Source organism: Gorilla gorilla, chromosome 16 (assembly GCF_029281585.2).
Source record: "Gorilla gorilla gorilla isolate KB3781 chromosome 16, NHGRI_mGorGor1-v2.1_pri, whole genome shotgun sequence".
In the NCBI taxonomy this organism is placed as follows: Eukaryota; Metazoa; Chordata; class Mammalia; order Primates; family Hominidae; genus Gorilla; species Gorilla gorilla.
Genome location: NC_073240.2, coordinates 29,335,726 through 29,352,853, shown reverse-complemented (window position 1 = coordinate 29,352,853; position 17,128 = coordinate 29,335,726). Strand labels below are relative to the sequence as shown.

The 17,128-nt window shown below is 44.9% G+C and overlaps 1 protein-coding gene across 6 annotated transcripts in view; it reads left to right on the top strand.

The window, feature by feature from the left end:
* The window catches only part of OCA2 (OCA2 melanosomal transmembrane protein), a 342,139-nt gene that overhangs the window by 4,837 nt on the left and 320,174 nt on the right, over positions 1-17,128 (top strand). For all 6 annotated transcript variants that reach the window (XR_010130936.1, XR_010130935.1, XM_004055869.5 and 3 more), the window contains exon 2: positions 13,062-13,309. Coding sequence is in view for 4 of the 6 variants with exons in the window: in XM_004055869.5 (XP_004055917.5) it covers positions 13,083-13,309 (227 nt within the window). In the remaining 2 variants the exon portion in view is untranslated. The remainder of the gene's footprint in view (positions 1-13,061; positions 13,310-17,128) is intronic.

Genomic DNA, 17,128 nt, shown 5'->3' with positions numbered 1-17,128 from the left:
TTTTCTTTCTAAAATTTGGTGACTTCGGTGTGAGTCTTGCTTGGAAGGAGGGTCCTGGGCGCCATCGCGGGGAGGACCTGGAGGGGTGGGCTGTGGCTGTGGCATACTCCGCCCTGTGCCGCCGGCTTACAGCTCCCCTACCCCTCTCCCGCCAGCTGCAGGTGTCCCTCCGGGCGGGAGCTCTGCCCAGGTTGGCCCCGCCCTAGGCAAGTCAAGCGCATGGGGCCCAATAAAGCAAAGCCAGGCTGAAGCTGTGGTTCCCGTGAGAGTGCAGCCACGGGCTGGGGTGAGGGGAGGGTCACCCCAGAGGACGGGCTGTGTGCTAGGGTGTTGGGGTCCCCCAGAAGACGGGGTGTGTGTTAGGGTGTTGCAGTTCCCCAGAAGACGGTCTGTGTGTTAAGGTGTTGGGGTCCCCCAGAGGACAGGCTGTGTGCTAGGATGTTGGGGTCCCCCAGAGGTAGGCTGTGTGCTAGTGTGTTGGGGTCCCCCAGAGGTAGGCTGTGTGCTAGGGTGTTGGGGTCCTCCAGAGGACGGGCTGTGTGCTAGGGTTTTGGCGTCCCCCAGGGGATGGGCTGTGTGCTAGGATGTTGGGGTCCCTCAGGGGATGGGCTGTGTGCTAGGGTGTTGGGGTTCCCCACAGACCGGGCTGTGTGCTAGGGTGTTGGGGTCCCCCAGAGGACAGGCTGTGTGCTAGGGTGTTGGGGTCGGCTAGGGGACAGGCTGTGTGCTAGGGTGTTGGGGTCCCCTAGGAGACAGGCTGTGTGCTAGGGTGTCTAGGGTGTTGGGGTCCCCTAAGGGACAGGCTGTGTGCTAGGGTGTTGGGGTCCCCCAGAGGACAGGCTGTGGGATTGGAGTGCTCCATCATCTGCATGAGAGGTGATGACCAGGTGGGACTAGGAGGAGTTAGGATGTGTTTGGAAGAACTGGATGAGGAATGTGTGAGAAAGAGGGAGAGTTCTGGGTGAGCAGAGGCCTCTGTCTCCCAGGGAAGAGGCAGGAAGTGAGGTGGAACGAGAGCCCCTACTCAACCCCGGACAACCACTAACCTGTTCCCCATTGATATAACTTTGCCGCTTCAAGAATGTTGTAGTCATGGAATCAGAGTAAATAGTCTGTTGGAACTTGCTTTTTTTCACTGAGGATTTTCACTCTGATTCCTCTACTTTGCTGTGTATGAATTGTCTGTTCCTTTTGATTGTGGCGTGGTCTTCCCGGCATGCATGCACCACAGCCTATTTCACACACCCCTACGGACAGACGGCTGCGTGGCTTCCAATTTTTCATATAGCTTCTATGAACATTTGCGTGCAGGGTTTTGTGTGAATGAAAGTTTCATTTCTCTGGGATTAATGTCCAGGAGTGCAATTGTTGGCTGGTAGTTGCAATTTTAGTTTTTTTAAAAACTGTCAAACTGCTTTCCAGAGTGGCTGTACAATTTTATATTCCCATTGGTGATGCAGGAGTGAACCAGCCTCTCGAGTCCTAGGCAGCTGGCGGTGTTGTCTCTGTTTTCTTTTTTCTTTCTTTCTTTTTTTTTTTTTTTTGAGACGGTGTTTTGCTCTTGTCGCCCAGGCTGGAGTGCAGTGGCTCACTGCAACTTCCACCTCCTGGTTTCAAGTGATTCTCCTGCCTCAGTTTCCTCGGTAGCTGGGATTACAGGCGCCCGCCACCACACCTGGCTAATTTTTGTATTTTTAGTAGAGGCGAGGTTACACCATGTTGGTCAGGCTGGTTTCGAACTCGTGACCTCAGGTGATCTGCCTGCCTCGGCTTCCAGGTGTGAGCCACTGCGCCTGGCCTGTTTTCTATCTCAGCCTTTCTGATAGGTGTGCAGTGATAGCTCATAGTTTTAATTTGCATTTCCCTAATGGCTCACGATCTTGAACGTCTTCTCACGTGCTTAGTTGCCGTGTGCATATCCTCCTTAGTGAAATCTTTGCCCATTTTACTTTTTTTTTTTTTACTTTTGAATTTTGAAAATTGTTTAGGAGTGGTGAGAGGGAACATTCTTGCCTTGTCTTCCTGAGAAAGCTTCAGGTTTCTCACCATTAGGCGTAATGTTAGCTCTATGTCTTTTGCAGATGTTCTTTAATAGGTCTGAGGAAGTTCCTCTCTATTCCTAGTTTTCTTAGAGTTTTTGTTTTATCATGCATAGGTGTTGAATTTTGTTAAATGCTTTTTCTGCATCAATTGATATCACCATGTGATTTTTCTTCTTTAGCTTTTAATATGGTAGATTACATTGCATGATATTTTTCACAGTTCTATTGAGATTATAATTAAATACCATATAATTCACCCATTTAAAGTGTACAAATTCATACCTGTAATCCCAGGACTTTGGGAGGCTAAGGTGAGAGGATCACTTGATCCCAGGAGTTTGAGACCAGACTGGGCACCATAGCAAGACCCCATCTCTACTAAAAATAAAAAATTAGCTGAGTGTGGTGGTGTGTGCCTGTGGTCCCAGCTACTTGGGGGCTGAGGTGGGAGGATCACTGAGCCTGGGAGGACAAGACTGCAGTGAGGCGTGATTGCACCACTGCACTCCAGCCTGGGTTACAGAGAGAGACCCTGTTTCAAAAAAAATGTAGAATTTAATGGTTTTTTTCAGTATATTCACTGAGTTGTGTGACCATCACCATGATCAATTTTAGAGCATTTTTATTAACCCAAGTGAAACTCCACATTCATTAGCATTTGTTCTTCATTTCCCTCCAACCCTATCCCCTCCCCTAGCCATAAGCAGCAACTAATTTATTTTATTTTATTTCCCTATGGATTTACCTATTCTGAAGATTTTATATATACATGGAGTCAGGCAATATGTGGCCTTTTGTGACTAGCTTCTTTCACTGAGCATGTTTCCAAAGGTTATTCATGTTTTAGCATGTGTCAGACACCATTCATTTTTATTGTCAAATAATCCACTGTGTGTATATACCACATTTTATTTATTTAGTAATGGACATTTGGGTTGTTTGTACTTTTGTTTTTTTGAGATGGAGTCTTGCTCTGTCACCCAGACTGGAATGCAGTGGCACGATCTCAGCTCACTCCAACCTCCGCCTCCTGGATTTAAATGATTCTCCTGCCTCAGCCTCCCAAGTAGCTGGGGTTACAGGTGCCCATCACCATGCCTGGCTAATTTCTGTATTTTTAGTAGAGACGAGGTTTCGCTGTGTTGGCCAGGCTGGTCTCAAACTCCTGACCTCAAGTGATCCTCCTGCCTCAGCCTCCCAAAGTGCTGGGATTACAGATGTGAGCCACCGTGCAGGGCCGGGTGGTTTCCACTTTTAGGGTATTATGACTAATGATCCTATTAATGTTATTGTACACATTTTTGTGTGGACATATGTTTTCATTTCTCATGGGCATATTCCTACAAGTGGAATTGCTAGGTCATATGGTAGCTCCATGTTCAACACTGATTGATTTTTGAACATTGAACCAGCCTTGCATTCCTGGAACAAACCCTACTTAGTTATGTGTGTAGCTGTTTTGATATATTACTGAATTCCCTTTGCTAATATTTTGTTAAAGATTTTTGCACCATATTCATAAGAGATATTGGCCTGTAGTATTTTTTCTTTGTATTGTATCTGATTTTGGTATCAGGGTAATATTGTCTTCATAAAACTCACTGATGAGGTATACCTCATTTTCTATTTTCTGGAAGAGATTGTATAGAATTGGTGTTAATTTAAATGTTTGGTAGAATTCTCTAGTGAAACCATCTGACCCTAGAGATTTCTTTTGTAAAAATTCAAATTTAATTTACTTAATAGAAATTATAAAGCTATTGAAATTACCCATTTTATATTGGGTGAGTTATAGTAATTTGTGCTTTTTGAGGAATCACTAAGTTTTCCAAGTTATGTATGTAAAGTTGTAAAATGGCAATCTGATATACCATTATTATTCTTTGATGTCTTCAGGGTCTGTAATGGTATTTCCTGTTTCATTCCTGACATTAATAACTGTCATTCTGTTTTTTTTCTTTGCCAGTCTTGCTAGAGGATTGTTAATTCCGTTGATATTTTCAAAGAAGTAGCTCTTGGTTTCATTGATTTTTTTCTACTGTTTTTGTTGATTTGTTTTCTATTTCATTGATTTTTAATCTCAGCTTCATTATTTCTCATTTCTGCTTGCTTTGGGTTTATTTTCCTCTTCTTTTTCTAGGTTCTTGAGATGAGAGCTTATATTATTTTTGAGACTTGCTCTCCTTTTGATACTAGCATTTATGCTGTAAATTTCCTCCCATCACTGATTTAGCTGTGTTCTGCCAATTTTGATATGTTGTATTTTCACTTTCATTCAGTTCAATATAATTCTGATTTCCCTTGAGACTTTCTTTTTGAATCCTGGATTATTTGGAAGTATGTTTAATTTCCAAGTGTGCAGATTTTCCTCCTCTCTTTTTGTTACTTATTTCTGATTTGATTGCATTGTGGCTACAGAATACTCTGTGTGATTTCAATTCTTTTAAATTTGTTGAGGTTTGGTTTATGGTCCAAAGTGTAGTCTATCTTGGTGTATGTTCTGTAGGCACTTTGTAAGAATATTCTGCTGTTGTTGGATGGAGTGTTCCATAAATATTGATTATATTCTATTGGTTGATGGTGTTGTTCAGTTCTTCTATAACTGCACTGATTTTCTGTCTAGTTCTATTAATTGCTGAGAGATAAATGTTTAAGTCTCTAACTATAAAACTGTACTATAAATGTGTCTTTCTCCTTTTAGTTCTATTAGTTTTTGTGTTAGATATTTTGCAGCTCTGTTGTTTTGTGCATATGTGTTTAGGATTTCTATGTCTTCTTGGTAAAGTGACCTTTTTATCACTACAAGATGTCTCTCTCTGTGCCTGGTAATTTTCTTTGCCTTGAAGTTTAGCATATATTACGTGAATATAACTGCTCCTACTTTCTTTGGATTGATGCTTGAATGATATATCTTTTTCCATCCTTTTACTTGCACCCTACCTATATTGTTATTTAATTTTATTTTTCAACTTTTATTTTAGATTTGGGGCTACATGTGCAGGTTGTTACAAAGGCATGTTGTGTGACACTGAGGTTTGGTGTACCACTGAACCTGTCACCCAGGTAGTGAGCACAGTCCTCAATAAGTAGTTTTTCAAGCCTTGACCTCCACCCTCTTTCCCTGCTCCAGTAGTCCCCAGTGTCTGTTGTTCCCATCTTTATGTCCATGTGAACCCATATACTGTTATTTTAGAAGTAAATTTCTTATAGACCTTGCATAGTTGAGTCATATTTTTAAATTCACTCTGCCAATCCGTCTTTTAGTTGATGTATTCAGACCATTTACATGTAATGCATTTTTTTCTGATATGTTAGGGCTATGGGTAAATTGAACATTTTTTTAGAATTCCATTTTGATTTGTTGTTGCGGGAAGTCAGGGACCCCGAATGGAGGGACCGGCTGAAGCCATGGTAGAAGAACATAAATTGTGAAGATTTCATGGACATTTATTAGTTCCCCAAATTAATACTTTTATATTTTCTTACACCTGTCTTTACTGCAATCTCTGAACATAAATTGTGAAGATTTCATGGACACCTATCACTTCCCCAGTCAATACCCTTGTGATTTCCTATGCCTGTCTTTAATCTGTTAATCTCATCATCTTTGTAAGCTGAGGATGAATGTCACCTCAGGACCCTGTGATGATTGCGTTAACTGCCCAAATTGTTTAAACAATATGAAATCTGGGCACCTTGAAAAAAGAACAGGATAACAGCAATGTTCAGGGAGCAAAGGAGATAACCTTAAAGTCTGGTGGCCTGTGGGCCGGGAGGAACAGAGCCATATTTCTCTTCTTTCAAAAGCAAATAGGAGAAATATCACTGAATTTTTTTTCTCAGCAGGGAACATCCCTGAGAAAGAGAATGTGTCCCTAAGGGGAGGCCTCTGGAATGGCCACTTTGGGGATGTCTGTCTTTTACGGTTGTTGATGAGGGATGAAATAAGCCCTGGTCTCCCGTAGTGCTCCCAGGCTTATTAGGATGAGGAAATTCCCACCTAATAAATTTTGGTCAGACCGATTGTCTGCTCTCAAACCCTGTCTCCTGATAAGATGTCATCAAAGACAACATGTGCCTGAAACTTCATTAGCAATTTTAATTTTGCCCTGGTCCTGTGATCTCGCCCTGCCTCCATTTCCCTTGTGATATTTTATTACCTTCTGAAGCACGCGATCTCTGTGACCCACACCCTATTCATGTACTCCCTCCCCTTTTGAAAATCACTAACAAAAACTTGCTGGTTTTATGGCTCAGGGGGCATCACGGAACCTACCGACATGTGATGTCTCTCCTGGATGCCCAGCTTTAAAATTTCTCTCTTTTGTACTATTTCCCTTTATTTCTCAGACCGGCTGACACTTAGGGAAAATAGAAAAGAACCTGCATGAAATATCGGGGGTGAATTTCCCCCGATAATTTATCTATAATGTTTCTTGGTGTATCTCTTTTAAAGTTGTTGTTCTAGGTATTAAAGTATATATACATGTTACTTGTCACAGTCTACTGATGCCATCATTTTATCAGTTTGAGTAAAATCAAGAAAACATACCTCCTTTTACATCCTTTACCTCTCTCATTTGTTACAGAATTGTCTTGACGATTCCCTCTGCATACATTAATAAACACATCAAGGAGTGTTACAATTTTTGCTTCAAACATTCAACAGAATTTAGGAAAATCAAGAGGAGAGGGAAAACATATTTACCTACGTATAAATGTTATTCAATAGCATGCTATCAACAGTAGATGACAGAATTATTTCCATTAAGCACTTGCATTCTCTGAATGAAAACAGCACATGATGCATCTGTTAAGAATCTTGCTTGGACTTAACTTTTTTTTTTTCCTTTGAGATGCAGTTTCGCTTTCGCTGCCCAGGCTGGAGTGCAATGTGCAGTCTCAGCTCACTGCAATCTCTGCCTTCTGGGTTCAAATGATTATCCTGCCTCAGCCTCCCAAGTAGCTAGGATTACAGGTGTCTGCCCCCATGCCTGGCTAATTTTTGTATTTTTAATAGAGATGGGGTTTCACTATGTTGGCTAGGCTGGTGGCAAACTCCTGACCTCAGGTGATCCACCCACCTCGGCCTCCCAAAGTGCTGGGATTACAGGTTGTGAGCCACTGTGCCCAGCCTGGACTTACTTTTTATTTTATTATTATTTTTTGAGATAGGGTCTCACTCTGTCACCCAGGCTTGAGTGCAGTGGCACAATCCTGACTCACTGAAGCCTCGACTTCCCTGGCTCAGGTGATTCTCCTACCACAGCCTCCTGAGTAGCTGGGACTATAGGCATGCACCACCATGCCTGGCTAAGTTTTTGTGTTTTTAATAGAGATGGGATTTTGCCATGTTGCCCAGGCTGGTCTCAAACTCCTGGGCTCAATGAATCTGCCTGCCTTGGCTTCCCAGAGTGCCAGGATTATAGGTGTGAGCCACCATGCCTCTCCTTACCTATATTCTTTTACCTTCCTGATGTTCTAAAATGTATTCTTTCATTTTCCCTTTCTGTTTAGAGAACTTCCTTTAGCCATTCTTTCAGGGTAGGTCTGCTGGCAATAAATTTTTAGTTTTCTTTGAAAACATCTTGATTTTTCTTTCACTGGATATAGGCTTCTGGCTTGACTGTTACTTCCTCTCATTACTTGAAAAATGTTATGTCACTTTCTTCTGGCCACCATGGTTTCTGTCATCTGAATTGTTTTTTCCCTGTAGGGACATTTTAATTTCTCTCTTTAAGACTTTTTTCTTCGCTTTTAGTTTTTAAAATTTTGCCCACTATATATGTTGGTGTGGATTTCTTTGGGATTATCTTGTTTGGGGTTTGCTCAGCTTCTCAAATCTGTAGGTTTATGTCTTTTGCCACATTTAGGAAGTTTTCAGCCATGAGATCTTCAAATACTTTTTAAGCTACATACTCTTCATCATCTTCTTCTGGCATTTGGATTATATGAAAGTTAGGTCTTTTGTTATGGTCCCATAGGTCTCTGAGGTTCTGATAAATTGTTTTAGACTATATTTTCTCTATTGTTCAGGTTGAGTAATTTCTATTGTTCTATCTTCCACTTATTGATTCTTTTCTCTGTCCCCTCCATTTTACTGTTGAGTTCATTTTTGCATTTTGAATTTTGCTATTGTGTTTTCAGTTTCATTTGAGTCTTATTTGCTGAGACTTTCTGTGTTTCATTTGTTTCAAATGTGTTTATTTCTCTTTGAAACATTTTTATTTTGGCTGATTTAAAAATATTTTTTCAGATAATTCTAACATCTCCATCATCTTGGTGTCATCATCTATTTTCCTTCAAGTTGAGATTTTCCTGGTTATCACTATGACAGGTGGTTTTGAGTGAAACCTGCATATTTTGAGTATTACATAAGACTCTAATCACCACTTAAACCTTCTGTTTAGGTGCCTTCCTTTGACACCACTCCAGCAGAAGGGCCCGACACTGTCTCATTGATGCCAGATAGGGTTAGAAGTTCAGGTTCCCCAAGATGGGGAAGGATTCCACCTTATTGCTGGGTGGTTGTGGGACCTCTGCCTCTCACTAGGACTCTGCTGATATCACCCTGGCTGAGTGGGGTGGGACACCTCATTACTGCTCATTACTGACCTCTAGTGACACCATTGGGGGGTGGCCTCATTACTGCTGAGCAGAAGTGAATGCCCTGACTCTCCATTTGGCCTCCTCTGAGACCATGTCAGCAAGGAAGGAGAGGGGTCCCTTTTACTGCAGGGCAGGGATGAAGTCCAGGCTCCTCACATGGTGGTCCCCATTTAAGCCATTGGGGGAGGAGTGTGTAGGGAGGAGGTGGAACTCCCTAGCACTCAGCAACGGTGAATGTCCAAACTCCCTACTCAGCCTTTTGCGAAGCATCCCTGTGAGGACTGGGGGCCAGGCACTGTGTAATAGCCTTTGGAGGGTGCCCACTCAGCCTTTGCTCTCCTGAGTGGATGTGGGTCTGCAGTATTAGGCTGCAGTAGAACAGATATTGTCTAAAAGCTTTCTGTCTTGCTAGGCTACTCATTTCCTGGTCCTTTGGCTGGGGGCAGGCTTCTTTGGGGCTTTTTGTTCTAAACATCAGGTTTTTAGTTGTACTTAGCAGGAAGAACAGGGAAAAGTAGGTCTTCTCTGTCTTCCTGAAAGCACCAGTCCTGAGCTGTATATTTTTAGTGTTGGCAGATAGGACAGTATGTTTGCATGCCAGCTTGTGAGGTTTGGGATGGGGAGGAATGCAACAGTGCAGTCTGGGCGGGGGTGGGAGCAGGTGGGCTCCACTGTACCTGGCAGGGCTGTAGACAAGTGTGTCCTTGAGAGGCTGGGCTTTTATTCTCATTGCTTCTAGTTTTGCCAGCACAGCCATTCTGGGACGTTTTGCTCTTGGAGACATTCCTCACTCTTGCCCTACTGTGTTCTGAATCCCAGTGTCTGACTCCACCTTGGGCTCTGGCTTGAGTTCAGCCAATAGGAGACTCTTCTAGAAGATTAGGGGAGGGAGGATGCCCCACTCTTCTTTGGGGCATCTCTTCTGGGGCTCCAGCTCCTTCTAGAAGTTCTCAGAGTAGCTTCTATTTCCTTCTTGGACCCTGGCTGATTCAGGCAGTGAAGGGAGGAAGAGGCAGAGGCAGCAGCTGGGAGTGAAAGGGGGAAGGGTGTGTGGGGTTTAAGTGGGGAGTGGAGGAGAGCAGGCGCGTACACTGTTTGGGGAGGTGCGGTGGGATTGCTGGGCAGTACTGGGGCCCAGCTGGGGTTCCTCATATGATGTCATCTGCAGGCATAGGCAGCAAGGAAGGTTTTCTACAGCCATGTTCAGCTGCTGAGCAGGGTTGGGATTTGGCCACAGGTGGCAGACTCTAGGGGCCCATGGTCCCCACCTCCTGGTGTTCACACCCTGGTTTAGTCCCCTCCCTTTGAGTGTAGGCAGGCAGGACCCAGGACTGACCTCCAGCTGACAGAATACAGCAAAGCGGTGGATGTCCCCCTGACACGTAATAGCCTATAAAACTCTGCCTCACTGCTGCTCGCTCTCCAGATGCTCCTTGTTGCCTGAAAAGGCAAGCAGACATACTAGAGGAGCCCACATGGTGAGGATGCAGGAGCCTGTTGGGGTGAAGGGGGCCTCTGAGGGGGACTCCTGTAACAAAACACCATAAACTTCTTGCTGGCCCACAGCCAGCAAGAAGCTGCAGCCCTGAGTCATGCAGCCACCAGGACATGGATCCTGTCTGCACTGAGTGACCTTGGCAGCAGATTTTTCCCCAGTTGAGCTTCCAGATGAGATCACAGCCCAGTGGCCCCTTGAGATCCCAAGCAGACAACCCAGTTGAGCCACCCTGGCTTTGACCCACAGAAACTCTGAGATTATACATGTGTGTGCTTTTTAACAGGTACACTTTGTGGTGATTTGTTTTGCAGCAATAAAAAACTCGTTTATCAGGTAAGTTTGAGAGAATGAGTTGGGGCAAGTAAGAGGAGGGTGTTTGCTTGACCAGAGAGGCTCCACTGGGAAAGAGGGGAGTGAGGTCTTGGAGAAGGGACATGGCCTGAAAGAGAATGGACATTTGTTGCACTAAGGGTGGGTGGTATGTTCCTGTGTGAGTCCATTCATGCTGCTGTAACAAAACATCATAAACTGATGACTTATGCCACAAACATAATTTCTCACAGTTTGGGAGGCTGTGAAGTCTCAGATCACAGCACCAACAGATTCAGTGTCTGGGGAGGCACACCTCCTGGTTCACAGACAGCATCTTCTCGCCGTGTCCACACATGGTGGAGAGAGGAGCTGAGCTCTCCCCTGACTCTCAGAAGGGTCTGGAGCTGATTCATGAGAGCTCTACCCTCAGGGCCTCTCCAAATCCCAGTCACCTCCCTGAGACCCCACCTCTGAATACCATCCCATTACAGGGCAGGGTTTCAGCCTCTGAGTTTGTTGGAGGGCACATACACATTCAGTCTGTGGCAATTCCAATGGCATGTTCTTCTAAAGAAGCTGGGTGTTTTAGGAGGGGCAATGGCGCCCTGGAATTGTCAATGGAGAGCAGGAGGACCCCCTCTAAAGTCTCAGCAGGACGAGTTACATAATTTGTGAGGCCCTTTGTTCAAAAACCAGGGAAAATGCCATTAATGGTAAGGATAAAGTTTTCTCCTTTCTTCCATAGTCTCTCTCTCTTGGCTTGTCATGGTGCTTTTAAATTGGTATTTAATGTCATTATTCTAAATAAAAAAGTTTAAATTTTAAATTGTTAGCATTACTTTTACTAGTCATCTTTATATGATGCCACATCAGTTTTAAATGCAAATATTGAAACATTTAGCTCATGTGTGGAATTTGTGAAATCAGACAACTTTTTTATAGCTGGTGTGTACATTTGTACTTTGTTCTTACCAGGCAGTGGAGCCACTGTCTAAAACCAATGCAACTGTTTCATCTCACTTTTATGATACAAGAACATTCTGCTCACATGGCCTGCCTTCGGCTTACTGGTTTGTGAGTGATCACTCTCAGCATAAGCGGTTGGTTAAAGCAGGGAAATAACAATGGTGAGAAGGATATATGGACTTCCTTGGTCGTTCAGGTTTCTTCAAATGTCATGTTTTTCTATATTTGAAGTAAGTTCTGGCTCCACCAGGAAGTGTGCGTCTGGGGCTGTCAGTGCTTGGCTTACTCAGCTGTAGCCATCACACGTCTTGTACTTGCTTTGAGTCTCAGCAAACTCCTTTCATCCTGGGTCCACTGGAATTCTGTGCTCATGGGGCATTGTGAAGACTGTATGTGAAACAGGCAATTAGGAGTGGTGATGCACTGCTGTGCTAACTCCAGCCCCAGCACGTGCCTCTGCATCTCAGTGCCAGACATCCTGCATGGCCAAAGTGCACAGTCAGTCCTGGCTTCCCAGCAACCCTGGACAGCAAACCAAGCGGCTGCAAGGCCAAAGGTCATTTCTGGTGCTGTCGGCTGCTTGAAAATGCAAAAAATAAACTGGTGAGTGGTTTGAAATATAAGTCCCAAAGTAGGACAGCATTACTTTAGAAGTATAGGAATAGTTCTTACTTTTATCGTAGGTATTATTATATTCTCACCAGAATACTATTAATTGGCTAAATGCAAAAAATGTGAAAATCATAGATCAAACAAAACCAAAGAAAAAGGACCCCCGTGGGCACTTTCGCCATCCAGAGGTAGCCATGTTTTGGAGGGTGTGTCTTTTGGGCCTCTGTTCTATGTATGTGATTTATACATATTTATTTCAATAAAAACATCACAGTGTACCACTTGTCCTTATTCTTTACACATCCATAGCATTTCCCAATAGCAAGAACCATCTCTTAGATCATTTTAAATGTAGCACAGAATTTCATGCTGTGCACACATCACAATCTACTTAACTAGCTCTCTGTTGCTGAACACTTAGGCCACTGCTAGGGTGTCCGGAGTTGGTTCCTTCTGGTGGGTTCTTGGTCTCACTGACTTCAAGAATGATGCTGCAAACCTTCCCGGTGAGTGTTACAGCTCTTAAAGGTGGCACAAACCCAAAGGGTGAGCAGCAGCAAGGTTTACTGTGAAAAGCGAAACATCAAAAGTATCCACAAATTAGTAGGGGAGTCCAGCGTGTTGGGGTGGCCAGCCTTTTATTCCCTTATTTGTCCCCGCCCACGTCCTGCTGATTGGTCCATTTTACAGAGTGCTGATTGGTCCACTGTACGGAGTGCTGATTGGTCCATTTTATAGATTGCTGATTGGTGCATTTACAATCCTTTAGCTAGACACAGAGTGCTGATTGGTGCATTTACAATCCTTTAGCTAGACAGAAAAGTTCTGCAAGTTCCCACTCCACCCAGGAAGTCCAGCTGGCTTCACTTCTCACTAGTGTGAAATGCTCTTGCGTGGTTAGGATGCTGGAACTCTGGGACTGCCTCCGTAGAAGCAACCTTCCTATTGTACGGACTCCCAAGGTGCAAACGTTAGTCTCAGTGTGCCTTTCATCAAGAGTGGTTTCTTTCTGGCTGCCCTAGAGAGAAGACTGGCAGTGGAGCATGCATCTGGAGGGCAGAGACGGCAGGCGGTACCCTGGCGCGCCGGCGGTGGAGCTCCTGCAGACGTCCGTGCCCACCGGACTCGCTGAACTTGCGGCCGGCAAGCGCAGGCTTCCTCGGGGAGCCGGTGGGGCTGACCCCTCGCACTCCTGCCCCAGGGGGGCTGCCGGGCAGAGCTCCTGTGCTCCTGCAGGCCAGGAGTTTGCTTCATTCCTCACAAAAGGGAGGTGAGTTTAAAATAGTGCCATCTTGTAAATGTGGACTTCACACAGATTGGGTTTCCATGAGCATCGTTCCCCCACGTTTGTTGTGGGAAAAATTTCCAGAAATTTTGCAAGAATTTTTCCAGCATTAGATCACTTTCCTGGCTTAGTTTTTGATGACTGATATTTGTAAAATATGATGAACTTAATTTAGCTCCAAAAGATAATAAAAATAGAAAAAAGAGTTTGTAGCATGAAGACTTAACAGTTAATATATTATTTAAAGTATTGCAATTATTCTGCAATTTTGGAAAGCGTATGTCTCTTAGGGCATGCCTTATTTCTATACATATAGCAAGTGAATTAACTCAGTATTGTTTTTCATGTCAGAAAAGTCAGAATTTACATAAAAGGAAATTTAAAAATAATTTCAACTTTTATTTTAGATTCAGGGGTTAAATGTGCAGGTTTGTTACCTGGGTATATTGTGTGATGCTGAGGTTTGGGGTACGACTGATCACCCGGGTAGTCAGCATGGTACCCAATAGTTACTTTTCCACCCTCCCTCCTCCCGCCCCTGTGTGGTCCGAGTGTCCTCTGCTGCCTTCTTTATGTCCATGTGCACTCGGGGGTTAGCGCCCACTTGTCATGAGAATATGTGGTATTTGGTTTCCTGTTCCTGGGTTAATTCGCTTGGATAATGGCCTCCAGCTACATCCATGTTGCTGCAAAAGACATGATTTCATTCCTTAAGAAAAAATTTGATACATCTTTAAATATTTACTTATGTAAAGACAATGAATGGTTTTTACATGTCAATGCTTATACTGCAAACCCATAATTTGCAGTTCACATAGATGTCCTTGTAATGAGAAAAGCAGCATCCTATGAGTAGGTGTCTCTGCCTGTCTTTGTTGGGCCATATCGATTACATGGCAGATCTGAGGATCCTCGTTCCCACAGCCAGAGCCCTGACCCCTGCAGTACTGCTGGTCTCTCCAGCCTTTAACAAAGCACCACAGAATTGCATGCGGGTATAGTGCATGCTGCTGCTGTCATCCTGCCCACTCCAGGGGGAGCTCCCCAGCGTGCGTGCTCATGCTTTCACTGAATGTTTCTGTTGACTTACAGTCTATGCTGTCCTTTTGCAAGTGGTGAAACTTTGAGTTGCTCTCTTTGGCAACGTGTTTTGAGGTTTCTCTGTGCTGATGCCTGTAGCTCTAGTTCATTCGTGTGAACTCCTTGCATAGAATTTCATTATGTGAATATGCTACCATTAATACATGTTCTCCTGTTGGCGGCTTTTCAGTTTCTGCTCCTCATCCCCCAGTATGTGCTATTAAAAACAGCCTGCAGCAAATGTTCTCTGTTATACACTGAATGTGTCTGTTCCCCCCAGATTCATATGGAATAGTCTGAGTATTAACTTTCTCTGGTCCCATGTTGCAGGATCTTCTCCCAGCGAGAAGCTTGCCTTTTCCTTTTCTTTAAAGAGTGTTTTGTTGGGAAGTGTCTAATATGGCCGGAAGGACTGTGTGGCCTGTGCATGGGGAGGCAGATGAGGCAGCAGGATTGTCCCAGCCAGGATGTGAGTGATGGAAGGTAATGTTCAGCTTCCAGTGAGACAAGAATTGGGAAAACCAGAAGAGCATATGTTGCATATGTTCCAAGTTCTTTGACCTCACTTCTTGCTTCGATGTATGGTGTACCAGGGGCAGACTGGGGCCTATCATGAGCTCCACAGGCAGGAGGCCCTGGGCAGCCAGGCAGGATTCCAGGTGGAGGAGGAAGGAGAGCGTGGAGAGGTGCTGACAGGCGCAGGCACATGGGGGCAGGAGCTGGCAGGTGTGGTGGTCCAGTGAAGGGAGGGTGAGGGTGCCCTGACCCCACAGCCTGCGCAGGGCACGGGGAGGGGGTGTCGGGATGGCACTGGCAACTACCTAGGCTGAGTGTGGAGATGCCAGAAGGTGCTACCCTTGTCCACAGGCGTGAGCCCTCATGAGTGAGCAGCACCTCCCATGCGGAGCTTCTCCCAGGAGGAGGAGCAACAGGGAACCGCAGCCTCAAGGGGCAGCTCTCAGCACCATGAGGAGAATGGCGTGTTGGCCCAACCCACCCACAGTGAGGGCTCTCGGGGGAAGGGCTCACTGGTGTGAATGTCTGAGTGTGGAGGGCACAGGCTGTTGCCCACATGGCCCTAGGTGAGCCCCCTGAAACAGCACACTCCTGGGCAGGTGTGTGGCCGTGTCGCCTGGTGGCCGTGTACACAGTATCCCAGCACTGTCATCTCAGGCTAAAGGTTACTGAAGAGTTTTATTACATTTTGCCCTTCTTGTTTCATGAAAATAGGCAGAAAATGAAAAAAAAAACCAGTAATCTTATCAGAGAAAAGATACGTAAGTCTTTGAATCTACCATAGGTGGGAGTCTCAGGTATGTGGAAACCAGCAAACCCCTTAGCCTCAATGAAGTCAAACTCATCTATTATGGGTTCAGTTGTGAAGAGAATGAGCAGAACGAAAGAACACTGTGAGATGCTGCAAATAGATTGCTTCAGACTGTGTTGAAAAGGTAATTTGGGGGACTCTACTGGCCCATGTTTTAGCTCTCAGGGAATCATCCCCTTGTAGCCTGGTTTTCTGTTGTTTCTGCAGGAGAGAAGCAGGCAGAGGCTGTAGCCTGCCGTGTCCCCTTTTTCCTTTGGCTCCTAGGCAGCTCAGGTGCAATTTCTTAGGTCAGTTACATCACCTGTGCACAAACTGATTACTAGGTATTTTCTTAAAATGATTAAAATCTGTGTGAAACAAGGCAGGATATACATATAAAGAAAGCTGGAAGGAAGAGTGAATTCAGGATCTATTGCCAGGTAACAAATTTCTCCCATACTTAGCAGCTTAAAAGAGTACATATTTATTTTCTCAGTTTCATGGGTCAGAAATCTGGGCACAGCTGACCTAGGTCCTCTGCTCAGGGTCTTCACAGGCTGGGACAAGTTGTCATGTATGGCTCTAGCCATAGCATCTCAGTGTTCAGCTGGAGCAAGGTCTGCTTCTGAGCTCATCTGTGTGGTTGTTGGCCAGGTGTGGTTCTTCCTGGGCTGTTGGATGGATGGCCTCAGTTCCTTGCCGGCTGTTGACTGGAGGCCACCTCAGCTCATTTCCAGGGGCCCACTCCATCTGGGCAGGCACAAGCGACAGTCTTTTGTGACCTAATCATGGAGTGACACCATCCCTTCTTCTGTATTCTGTTGGTTAGAAGCCAGTCACTACTAGGTCCAGCCCACACTCAGAGATGGGATTGCTGGAGGGTGTGAGTAGCAGCAGGCCAATTCCTGGGAGCCACTCAGGCATCACCAACCCCAGAGATGAATAGTGATGAAGGAAATTGTTGTGAAAAAGTTGGAAATGGAACACAAAGATGATTGGTGTCTTTTATAGGAAGTGAAGGGAGGTCTGGAGTCCTTCCAGGTTATCTGCATCTTTCACTGTTTGCAACTGATCAGAAAGCTGACAATAATGCAAATAACTCTTTTCCCTAGAAGTAAAGTTGGATTGTGTCCGTGGAATGCATTGTCCAGTTTTGTATTTATTTGTAAGTTCAACGTTGTCACCCAGGCTGGAGTGCAGTGGTGCAATCTCGGCTCACTGCAACCTCTGCCTCCCAGGTTCAGGCGATTCTCCTGCCTCAGCCTCTCGAGTAGCTGGGACTACAGGCACTCGCCACCACATCCGGCTAATTGTTGTATATTTAGTAGAGACGGGGTTTCACCATGTTGGCCAGGATGGTCTCGATCTCCTGACCTCATGATCCACCCGCCTCGGCCTCCGAAAGTGCTGGGATTATA